At 32.8% G+C, this 13,230-nt stretch overlaps 1 protein-coding gene across 1 annotated transcript in view; it reads right to left on the reverse strand.

The window, feature by feature from the left end:
• The window catches only part of TTC21B (Tetratricopeptide repeat protein 21B), a gene marked incomplete at both ends in the record, with an annotated part of 67,746 nt that overhangs the window by 54,220 nt on the left and 296 nt on the right, over positions 1-13,230 (reverse strand). Inside the window, 10 exons of the mRNA XM_035731662.2 lie at positions 5,659-6,006; positions 8,326-8,433; positions 10,255-10,352; positions 11,670-11,862; positions 11,973-12,071; positions 12,109-12,193; positions 12,231-12,431; positions 12,467-12,555; positions 12,610-12,711; positions 12,755-12,972. Of these exons, the coding sequence (XP_035585777.2) occupies positions 5,659-6,006; positions 8,326-8,433; positions 10,255-10,352; positions 11,670-11,862; positions 11,973-12,071; positions 12,109-12,193; positions 12,231-12,431; positions 12,467-12,555; positions 12,610-12,711; positions 12,755-12,972 (1,541 nt within the window). The remainder of the gene's footprint in view (positions 1-5,658; positions 6,007-8,325; positions 8,434-10,254; positions 10,353-11,669; positions 11,863-11,972; positions 12,072-12,108; positions 12,194-12,230; positions 12,432-12,466; positions 12,556-12,609; positions 12,712-12,754; positions 12,973-13,230) is intronic.

The following is a 13,230-nucleotide window of genomic DNA, read 5'->3' on the forward strand; positions in this document are numbered from 1 at the left end:
CTGTCGACCGGCAACAAAACTAGTAAACAAATATTCATTTACAGAAAGTTAGATTGTGATATTGATGATTAGTGTTAAACCCTTTGTTTTTATATTTAATAAACATTACTATCCATCATCACTCACAGTACACTCAATGAATCAAACATACTTTAAAAGGTTTTCTGCATATGAACGGACTTTGTAAATTACAATTTATGAGTAAGGGATCAAGAAAAATTGTCCAAATTACCATGAAGTTATTCCTTTCTGTTACGTGATTGGTAAACTAAGATAAAATCTTCATTTCTAATCATTAATCAATAGTAAAACTGGTTATAACTACTGAAGAAGTACACTTTTTGTAAATCATAACAAAAATATTATACCATACACATTCTCACGTTTAATTTACAATTTTTATGCTTCAATGTGTGTAAGTATGTACAAGTCAATTAGCCATTCATAATTGGTACCATTCTACTAATGAATTACATTAACATGGGAAAGAATTACTACCATTCAGAAAATAAAGTCTCAGCAAATTCTTAGATAGTTAACATTCCAATCCTGTTTATTTTATTCAACCAATTTTTGACTTTTTTTCCCATACAAACTAGTTAACTGATTGACCGAAACACATCATCTTAAAAGTGAAATCAGAAAAATCTAAGTTAAACAGCTTACCTATATTTAGATTAATGTATTAATCCAAATATAGTTCTCAAGTGTTTAAATGTTGTTAAATAAGTCTGTGAAGTACTCGGGTTTTTACAATCAAGTTTGAGCTGATGACCAATTTGTAGTATGATCTTCAACCTCTCTAACATATAGAAGTGAGTGCAGGTTTGTTAAGGACAGGATAAGTGAGTCACTGAACATATTAGAAAACAAATGATTTATAGTCTAATAGATCAGTAGCAATGGCCCAGAATTTTATGGTTTGAGTTTTTCTCAGTGCGTCGGAACTTCTCAATAGAGTTGAAGTCCTCATTACCAACAGAGACCATTGCTTTGGTGTCATTATCTTCAAATATATTCATATGTTCTGTGTATTCTAAGGTCATTAACAAACTGTATTTAAGAATGAATAGTGTTATAAATTTACTGTTCTATTGAAATAGTAAAATCTTGCATGATAAAAAAACTATCCAGTTCCCTTGAGATTTCAGTTACACCTCGATGACAAGCATTAAATAACACAATACCTAGACTCAATGTTTCCTGCTGACTACCTCCAAACACCTAACATCGAAAAAGGGTGTGAATAATTTATAATGAATATTCGATTTATGTATATATGATTTATGTGCATATATAATTTCGCAATGACTTGAATTAGAAGTTCTACACATTGAAATGTATTCTTTTTTTGAACTGTCATCTAAAAGTCAGCTTATCTTCAAGAGTTCCTCTTCATTACTAATAGTCAATAAACAAATAGATTTAGGAGTAAAATCCTTTGGAGTTTGTACGATATGTGTATATATGTATTATTATATAAAAATAACACACACAAAACTGCTTGTTAATTAGTTTCATAAGCTTTTTTATAATATATTCCAAAGTATGTATTGTCAGTCTTTATGTATCACTAACATGTCGGACTAATATTTCTTATACTAAACGTTTCTTGTCGATTTAAAGATACATAGGTACTATATAAACAAAGAATTGTATTCAGTATAAAGTATATCTTCCTTTAAGCTAGCATTTTTAAGTTTGTGGTGGTCGGTATTCAATATAATCTTTAAATTGCGCATACAGTTCGCCTTGATAAACGTTTATTTGGGGTTAGTTACACTCTACTTGCGCTCTTATGTCTAATAAATAGGATGATTTTTCTCAGCCTTGAGCATTTACATACCTTAACTATAGTATACTATATCTGAAGTGACAAGAATTGTTATAAACATTATCAACTTGAAAATAAATACAAAATATCAGTGGTATAACAAAGTTTATTGTTGTTTAATGATGAGATTAGTGATTATTGACTAACAAGACTATTAACTTCTCAATACATATGTGAAAGTTTTTGAACCGATACAAACTAGTACTATGTTCTACAGTCGTTTGTCTCATTGTGGTTGTTTTGCCGATATGTTTTAAGAAAGTTATTATTAGAACAGAACCTGGGAAGTAGGTATGAAAAGGAATTTCTTTTATCCCACTCGGTTAAATGTAATCCTTTACGTACTTTTTATTTATATGACTACAATGAATATTTTGTACTTTCCATTGTTTTTAATATTGTGCTTATCTAAACACTCAAAATGTACCAAATCAAATATGGATAGTAGCTAGGAGTGGAATCTAGGACGCTCGTTTCGTCCTATTTAGGACCCGTCAGTTGGATGTACCTGCATACCAGAGTTGATGTTCACTCCAGGACTTGAACCCAGTACCGCTCTCTTCAAACGCCATCGAGGCTACCCGCACAGGATGTACATATTCCAACAAGAGACTGATCGATTGCAGTCCAAAATAACAATGGGAAGATACAAGTAAAACAACATCAAGTGAATTCATCTTTTAAATTTAGGAAAAAATGAAACACCTCTGAAATACAATAGGTTCTATGATAATGCCTATGTAATTCATATCAGTAATAATCACTTTATGAAAATACGTTATATTCCACTTAATAGATTCTCAACATTTGATATATGATTACACAAAATATAGGACTAGAATATAATCTAATTACAAAGGACTAAAATAATAGCTGTTGTAAAAATAAATACATCAGTTTAAGAAAATCCAAACCTTAATTTATTCACAATAAAATATGTTATCAGTGTCATTATCAATGAAAATGTAAATAAGTAAAGAGAGACAATGATTTTGTTCAGCCACTGTTTCATTTGGAATTAAGGTGATTAAAAAATAACTTCTAACACAAAATACAGGCTAATGGTTTGTTGTAGACTACCTCTAACCACTTAAAATTTTAAATGGTTTCACTCATTGTCACATCATATAGATTGACGTCAGTAGACTTTGATCATCACTAATAACTACATGAATAGGATATTGGTTGCGACTCAGAGATCTATCACTATATATATATATATATATATATATATATATATATATATATATATACTAACAGATTTTCCAGAACCTACTTCAATATTATATTTACTTTTAAGATATTATTTGTTCTTTTTTATTCCGTTTGAATTCTATAAATTTCTTCCCCACAATACTAACAAATGTTTACAATAACACTTAACCAGTTTCATTTCTCTAAAATTATGTTAAATTTCCTTTTTAATTTTGATAGATAAGTAACACAGGTTGAAACTAGATGATAAAGATCTAACAAAAGACGAAGAATCCATACTATTCTGATAAGATCATTTTTTCCATTCTTGATTAGGTGAAAAAAATGGTACTATGTAAATGAAATTACCTATGAATTATTTACTCTACTCTATCTTCCATCTGTATTAGTAAAAAAGAACAAATGTCACCTCATAATTAGGAGAATCAAGTATTTTTCTAAAATGTTGTACTTAGTTCAATCTTGGAGGAAAGAGGTAAGACCTTAACAACTTCGAAAACGTTGAGCTAGCCGTAGCATCGAATAATGTCGATTAAAATCTATAGCTTCTTTCATATATTTCTAGATATGCTAGATCGATAAGCTATGCAACTGTAATTCATCAAGTTTAAGTTTGTATGATCATCATTGAGTCACTCTTTGTCTATAATGGATAGTGATGTTACTCGGCTACTCAAACCAAAGAAAGTGGAGAAACATTCGAACCTCAGATCTGGTGGTTGAAACTGGAACACCTTAACCACTAAGACACCGTACTACAAATTGATGAGTTAATTTATAAGACACGTGAAATATAAACATGAAAATTATTCCGATGTCTCTAAAAAATATCTTACGAGAAAGATTGGTATCAAGGGTGATTCTAACTGAGCGATATTATGTGATGGTTTAGTTAATATACCAACGTTAAGGATTGTCAGTTATCCAGTCCTTACAAATTATCTAAATGGTAAATTTTCCACTGTAGAACCTTTGCGTGGATAATCTTGTATACAGTACCAAGTGAAACATTAACTAATGTGTAAGATGTTTGTCTGGCACTACATGATTTCCAACCACGTTTTAATTTATAATAGTCTACGCTATAAAACATCGTTATGAAAATCAATTTCACACTGATCTTCTTACAAGATAGTTACTATCAATTGGAATGTCTTAACTTCATTGAAAAATATCTAAATCTCTTTTAATTGTTGACTAAGTGTTCAATAAATCTTTTATGACCATTACAAAGAAAGGAAACTATATATTATGGGGAAGACAAGTCAAAGAACAGTTACCAGCCAACTTATAATAAAACAGAAGGAATTGGTTTAAAATAATACAGTTAAGTAGAAAATAGTAATGGGACATAGTATAAACTAATTAATTGAATTTCATGCATCTCACAGATGATATACCTAAATAAAATGTAAATCATCTTTATTTCCCATTTTTAACACATATTTTTCTTATTGACACAACTAGTTAGTTACGTACGTAAAAATGACTTTCTTTACTCCCTTCTTATCAATGTGTACCTTTCCGATTACATAATGTATGTTATAGCTAAACAAAATCTGAAATAATGAATACAACATTTATTTTGATCAATTTATACGTAAAGTGGATTTTTGTTTTTAGTAAATGTATTAGGATCCAATTTTCATAATTGATTGATCACTGGCTGGAGATCAATGTCATGTGTGTCAAGTCCATCTTAGTGTAGATCGAATGCTATGGAATGCTATCCAATTTTAAATTGAATAAATACTAAACATTAAGGAATGTTACCTTTTTATGATTCCAGATTGTCCACTAACTTTGTAACCAAATGACAAAATCACAGAGTGTGAAATACATCTTAATTCAATAATTTCGTACCCTATTTTTATCACAATTATATTGATAGAATGATATGCAACAATGTTTGAGTTGATTCTGATACTTTAACAGATGATAGATCAAACTAGTTATGCTTTTAGTTAATTTAAATTAAGTAAGAACGATATTAATTTGTGGACTGCCATGAATTCAGTGTATATCAGTGAATTTTCTTCAGCTAAATACCAATTAATAAGATTGATAATTTTGAATCATTGATATAATTTGGAAATTGAAATGATAAATAAATAATAGTATGTAACACTTTAATACGACGGAAGTATATAAACCTGGAAATAAACATGGTTCTATCCAAATGACAATCATAGGTGATTTAATCATGAATATACTCAAAGAGTAAAGGTAGCTTTAAAAGAGTACATATTACGCAGCAAAATTATTTACATTGTATTCTGGTCAATAACACGAATGAAAGTAGATAAATACCCGCTGTATGCTAGCTTCTTCTGTTTATATCAATCTACATGAATATACAAAAGTATTAACATTGAAAAAATGTAAATACGGATATTTACACGTCTTGTTAACTATATTCCAAGACACTTATACATCTTTCAACAAACATTCTAGTTATAGTAAACAATAGAACACACTTTTTAGTGTAATTTATGTATTAATCACACTGGTACTTAGACTCTACGATTTCATTATGTATGACAAACGGAAACAAAATAAAGCAATATTACTTTATATCGTAATGTAAATAAATCTTTTACTCAACTCACTTTTGCCAATAAAATATAACCATCAAGAAAAGATGGATTTACTTCTAAACATTTTTTCACATTAAATATTGCAATTGTAGTATTTCTTAACATATAATGAACATATGCTGTAAGGTATATTCCTTTTTGAAAACCTGGGGCTGAAAGTGTCAATGGTTCTAAAATACGTAAACATCGCATAAGAACTGAATCATATTGGTCATTTATATATGCCATATCATTAAATATTCTAAATGTATTGCCAATATTTGAAGGTTCAGGTGGTGCATGAATTAAATATTCACTGATAAGTTGAAGGAGAAAGTCTGGATCTAACAGTTCATAATATTCAAGGCTCAAACTGACATTCTAAAAAAGAAAAACGTTTAATATGCAATCGTCATAACAAAACAAACCACACATAGCTAATAAATAAGATACATGTTTTGCACTACTCATAAGTAGGTTGAATTTCAATAGTGAATTAACCGAGAAAATAAACACATCAAAATGTGAAAAATGAACCACAGAAAAATGAAGTTCAGTTAAATTATTCACTATTTGTTGGGTGTTGCCTAAGTGAAAGGTTTTTCTGTCAACTTAAATTATAGTAGAATGGGGAGAGAAAACCAAAAGATAAGCCTAATCAACAGAATTGTATGAAATATGATTTTAGAGTTCTGTAGAAACTCCTATGATGTACATATCATACCCACCGTTAACTGTAAATTAAGTCAACGCCTTTGTAGTATTCGATTTAAAAAACACATTAGAGCATCCAAATGATTGCTTGAAACCAATTCACTTATTCTCTTACTACTAGTCTGAATTGTGCCGATGAATTTAAATGATAGATACAGTTTATGAAATATGATGAACAATTTGATCAGATATTCCCTTGTATTCTCTTCACTATTGTGTAAATCCCTCCATTATACGCTTATTTGTGCTCCGTTCACTTATATCATTCATTTATCTCTGTACATCTTTCCACGTTTAGTTCAAATTACGTTGAGCATTCTCTACTTAGACATAAACTTGCTCAGTCATTAATTTCAAAATCAATCAATTATCACTTTCTTCCATATGTATTAAATGACATCAATGGTAGGATTAGTGTTGGTTATTTAGACAATAATTATACAAAACTCACCAAGATGCGACTAAAAAACTAACTAATCAACCAAAATTTCATATCTGTTTAATAGTAATTACTTATTTTTGTCAGTTTCGATTAGTTATTCAGCTGATGTTAGTCTCCGAAGCAAACTTTTTTAAATTTCTTGTTTGAAAACAATAGGATCTAATCTCACTAAAACTACCACAATTTTACATCATATATGAATAAGTGAATCAAATAAATTGTGAAGACACTAGAACTTTTATACCGACGTTTTAAGGATTTGAATAATTTCTGGTTAGCGTTTTTTTAGCGAGTTAGTTTTCTACGGGATGGGGACGCTAACCCCATGCACAACCCTCCTCCTTTATCCGGGCTTGGGACCGGCAGTAGCCCCCAGAGGGACTCCAGGCGGAGTGAAGACCGGTGTTAGGCAACGTTGCCTACTCTCACCCTTTCTCTTTCTCCTGGTGATCGACTGGATCATGAAGACGTCAACGTCTGAAGGGAAACGCGGGATACAATGGACATCTAAGATGCAGTTGGATGATCTAGACTTCGCAGACGATCTGTCCCTTCTATCCCAATCGCAACAACAGATGCAGGAGAAGACGAACAGTGTGGCAGCAGCCTCAGCAGCAATAGGTCTCAATATACACAAAGGGAAAAGCAGGATTCTCCGATACAACACAGAATGCACCAATCCAATCACAATTGACGGAGAAGATTTGGAAGATGTAAAAACCTTTACGTATTTGGGCAGCATCATTGACGAACAGGGTGGATCTGATGCAGATGTGAAGGCGCGGATCGGCAAAGCAAGAGCAGCATATTTACAACTGAGGAACATCTGGAACTCAAAGCAACTGTCAACCAACACCAAGGTCAGGATTTTCAATACAAATGTCAAGACAGTTCTACTATATGGGGCAGAAACCTGGAGAACTACGAAAGCCATCATCCAGAAAATACAGGTGTTTATTAACAATTGTCTACGCAAAATACTTCAGATCCATTGGCCGGACACTATTAGCAACAACGTACTGTGGGAGAAAACAAACCAGATCCCAGCGGAGGAAGAAATCAGGAAGAAGCGCTGGGAGTGGATAGGACACACATTGAGGAAAGCACCCAACTGCGTCACAAGACAAGCCCTCACATGGAATCGTGAAGGCCAAAGGAAAAGAGGAAGACCAAAGAACACATTACGCCGAGAAATGGAGATAGACATGAGAAAAATGAACAAGAATTGGATGGAATTAGAAAAGAAGGCCCAGGACAGAGTGGGTTGGAGAATGCTGGTCGGCGGCCTATGCTCCATTGGGAGTAACAGGCGTAAGTAAGTAAGTAAGTTTTAAGGATTTCTTGAAGTACACGCAGCTCAACACTATCTTGATATGAGAGGTCTTCTAACAGAGCGTACTGGATGGTCAACGTCATTCTTGACCTCAGACTATCTAAAGTGTTATCATTACTACTACTATCACGACTCCTAGTAATATTTTAGTCCAATAATAGTGGATTTGGATGAAGAACATAAAAATACATGCATTCAATTTATTGCTTACCCGAAGTTTATGTAGCTGCAATTCCATAGCGTCATTCAAGGGCGTTAGTATTTGCGATGTTGATAAACCTTGTTTGCGTCTGAGTACTGAGACCATGTAGCTTACTTCCTATTCAATAAAATAAAAGCTAATAGAAAGTGTATTTCGAGTTCAGATACTGTCATTTAAATTTTATAATACAATGGATTTTATCTACGAGAAATTTACATCTGTTTGCTATAGTCTTTCTAAATATTGCAATGTGTTGGTCTCACCGTAAATTCTGTCTTTATCTATTAACACGAACAATGTTACATCTGATACAAATAATTACTAATACAAGTTGCTAGACTTCACGTAAGTGCATTAAGTCAACCTCCCTAAAGTTATAAAACTATAGTGTGTTGGTGCCTAATGTTTTCCTTCGTTTTAAGCTAGTTATAACCTTCTAAATCATTCTAAAAATTATAAGCCAATTCCAATATCCTCATAAGTTCACCTTATTTAGGTCCTACATTTTCCAGTTTTAGAAATGTAGAATATATTCACTGCTCGAAATTTTCCTGGCTAATCGATGGGTATGACGGAGGTTTTGTGATATGGTAAGCCAATCAGAAGTAGCCGAAGAGAAGGTCAATCGAGGACAATCAGAAGCGACTTGAAGGATAAGTGTATATCATTGGTTGAGAAACGGATTGATTTTCTAAGGAGTATATATATCTGTGTTTGTGTATTTCATTTGGTAGTTCAATATATATTTCCATCCACTCCTGTGTTTTCACTTAAGTAGTCAGTCGAAAGGTTAGCGCATGGTAAGTCGTGTATCAGCATCAGATTTTGGACACCACCCTTCACATCTTGGATAATATAAGGAGAGCGGTCAGGGGTAGTCTACAGAAAACTCTGGGCCTAGGGTCCGTGCAATTTTGCACTCATCAGCGTGATATACCTGAAATCTTGAGGAAACTGACGCTTCTTGATGGATTTGATCCCGTGTCACCCAGCTTTGTAGTTGGAAGCGATTGAACTGATCTACCAGAGTAGCGACTGACCCCTCAGGTAATTAAACCACATGCATTCCTTTTTAGTATGATTTTATAAGACTATGCCTATGCTACTTTATGAGCTTGAATTACTAGCAATGGTTGTATGTACTATAGAAGATGAGTGAAAGGTTTTTGGATTGCTGATACCAGAAATATTTCACATAGTTTACCATTTACTTTTATGAGATTAGTTACCGTTCGGCTGATCAAATGCAAATGAAATTTTAAAAACAGCCAGAACGAATCAAACAGTTTGAAAATAAAAATTGATCGCTTTCGTTTAGGACTTGCTTTCTAGAGGAGTTTAATAACAACAAGCAATTCAGACTCATCCTACTACCATCCAACTACTACTACAAATTACTATTTATGCACTTCAGTTATATGTAAAAATGTGATACAGAAGGAAATATATGTGATAATTGCAATACATAACTCAACTATTTAGGAATTCGCTTCTTCTATTTTATATATGTAAAACATACTACAATATAGACAGTTTTCCATTTAAGTGGGAAACGACGCATTTGGCTCGGTTTCGATACTTACGACTTAAGATGTATGTTAAATTCATATTTTTATATGTCGTACACATAAAACCTGTTTGAAAAAATTACATATTCCTGTGCTTGAAAAGGGACTAAGACCTGTTAAATCATGGTACGTGACATTGATTTTCCATGGAATGTCGTTCTATGTTGACATACTGGAACCTAGTTAAGATGATGCATATTTCTTAACTTTATCCAGAATAAGCAACTTTCAAAACAGTGATTCTTTGCTTTTCTTATAAAATAAACCCAATACAGCAAATTTTCTATCCTCTATACCTAACACTCCTTCCAAAATCCTCACTTGATCTAAAATTATTTGCAAAAGACTCACTCTTTAAAGGTTTACTTACTGAAGACTTTCCAATCGTTGGTTGTAGCTCACTCAAAAATTCTAATTGCGCTGAAGCTTCGTGCAGATTGCTTTGAAGAAGTTGGCACTTAACAACAGCTGAAGAAATATGTAAGTCACTTTGAGGTTAGTCTGACTAAACAAGATAGTTTTACAGTTAATTAAAATATTTTTGAACAAAATTCATCTCGGTTTTCGGACTATCTAAAATCATTAAACAATAAAGTGTTTTCCTTGGTAATCTGTAATCAAAATACATGTTGGTTTGCTACATAAAGTGGCTTTTGAAGGTCACGCTAACTACGGTTTGTGCTATTTACTATTTAGTGTATGGTCTACCTGTTTTAGTATGCTTCATATATTTGACACTAAGTTAGAATATATAACGACCCAGGATAACTTGGTGAGATGTACTTTGTAGTTAACTTGATTAAATTTACGTCTTCCTACGTTAGTAGCAGTTATAAGACTTCTCATTTACACTTAAATTTAATGGAAACAAGTATGACTTAGGTTACTACCCAAAATGCGAAAACCTTGTCTTGATCATAAGAATTGATTGGCATCAAAAATACAAATGAATTCTGTAATGTTTACATTGATTTGAGTACTCTAAATGACGCAATAGCCAAAACTTTCAACTGTCTTGATCGTATCGTCTTCTACGATTTTAATTATCTCGAGTCAAATCTCCCGAGAAAAGAACATTCGTTTTTTGGCTAAACTTTAAGATGAGTTGTAAATAGTAGTTGAGGAAATAAAAAAGAAACTTTCGAAAGATTTTATGGAGCAGCTAACATATTGATTCAGGACACGCGTTCTGTCTTATTTGGTACTGGTTATCTGAATATAAATGAATATTAGTATTGATCCTAAGGAGAAGTTTGAGACCAGCACTATTTTCCTTAAATGACCAAAGTGCTATAGAATGGGCTAGAGAGTCAAACTAGTCACTCGCTTCCGCATCAGATATGATACTTACATTACTGAAAGAACGGATTTGAATTATTGCACCGTTAACTATCCTGACTAAATTTTGACCAGTGTCTGTCGGGATTTTTGCATTCTATGTGGTGCATTCCATGCAAGTACACTCAGCTGACGAGTTCCGAATAGGACGAGACTCTAGTTCTGGGTCCCGCTGCTAGTCACAAATTCATCTATTCTACAAAACATTTGTAGAAAAGTGGCTATACAGAGACAATTTGCACACATAGTAACAAAAACTAGAGAGAATTCAGTCCCACATATCAACAATGGGATAAGTTAAACCTGTACTAATCATGATAAAAGAAGGTTCAGGTGTTTTGGACTAAATATACACTATTATTAGTGGTACCTCTCAGAGTTTACAACATTAGTGAAGCATCAAAACTGGTGATATTTAAATATGAATGTATAAAAACTGATTATCACCTTTTAGACCATCAAAGCTTGTTTCACACAAATTTACCGCGTTCCGAAAATGTTGAATGGCCTCTTTTAGTTTGCCCTGCATGAGAACAATATCACCTAAGTTAATCAGGTAATGATAGTTTCCAGGTGTCAGTTCAACTGCTTTCTCGCATATTTCTTGAACCTTTTGCAGTATTGTAGGCTCACGACCACACTGAAATCGTTAAATAAGACCAATAAATTTAATATTAGACAAACCATACAGTCTATAGCCATGAAAGCTAGCTGTTTTTGACAGAAAACCATAATTAAAGTTAAACTTACGATTAGGGATGTCAGCTTAGAAACTGATGAATACTGATTTGATGTCTTTGGTTCCGATATTTCAAGTTCTTTTTTAAGCTCCTCTAGCTTTTTCAGTGCCTAACAAATAGCTGTAGTAAGCACATGTTAAACTTACTGCACTGGTGTTTCCTTCGTAACACAGCAAATACAGAATTTGAAACTTTAAAGCCTCTATACACGTAGGGTCGATTGACAGGCATCTAAATGTTGTTTGTAAAACTTAAAATAACTTCATGCCTAGTAGCTGTATCTGAAGCTGATTCCCAGTCTTGAGATGCAAGTTGAATCCTCATTTTTTCAATCAAACCAGGGACATAACTTGGAAATTTTACTACTAAAATATTCACCTCATCCAAGGCAGACGAGAATGACTTCGAGGCTTGTAAATATTTTATTCTACCCATCAAACACTCAATTGACATAGTTTCATCATCACTACTTAATATGAAGTTACAAACCAGATCAATCCATACCACTCGGATTCGTTAAAATACTTCACAACCTTCTTTTGAAAATCTTCATCCTTACACATTAATCCGACCCATCCATTCAGACACAATATCTGAGAATCGGTAAAAGATTGATTAGAACTATAGATAACTGTTATTTAGCATACCTCCTTGGAACGCGGATTGATTTTAAGTGCCTTTTCAGAGTATTCCCTAGCCTTGTCATATCTTTTAAAGAAAAACAGTGCCAAAGCACCAAAATAAAGTGACTATAAAATAAACATGACATTAGATAAATTATATGGAGGTAACTCTATCAGTAGCATGCTTCCTCAACTCCCTTGTCCTATTCTTATACTCTTCTACCACATCTTGGCCTAAAATAAGTTCAACATTATTGATGTTACGATTGGAACTACATATGTTGGGCAGTTCTGTATGTAAATGCACAATTGATATTAGAGACGCAAGAGAAAACTCCTCCTTGTTCTTGAGCTCATTAAAGTACCTCAGCGCCTCTTGTGAAGAACCTAAAAAACTTAACAGATGAAAAAATGTAACCTTCTGCTACTAGTACAACACTAGTAAGTAGCTTGATAAATGGGTCGTTCGGATATCTTCTATGAGCAACATTTAAAGCAGCAAAAGCGTGATGGGGATACTCCTCTCTCATATAATAAAAGACACTAGCCTAATATACTTAGAATAGCTCAGAAAACAAACAACCATAAGTTCATCATCGTTATGTGCCATCTGTATCACTGTTACTATCCTGTTAAAGTATCGCC

This window comes from Schistosoma haematobium, chromosome 3 (assembly GCF_000699445.3).
Source record: "Schistosoma haematobium chromosome 3, whole genome shotgun sequence".
Lineage (NCBI taxonomy): Eukaryota > Metazoa > Platyhelminthes > Trematoda > Strigeidida > Schistosomatidae > Schistosoma > Schistosoma haematobium.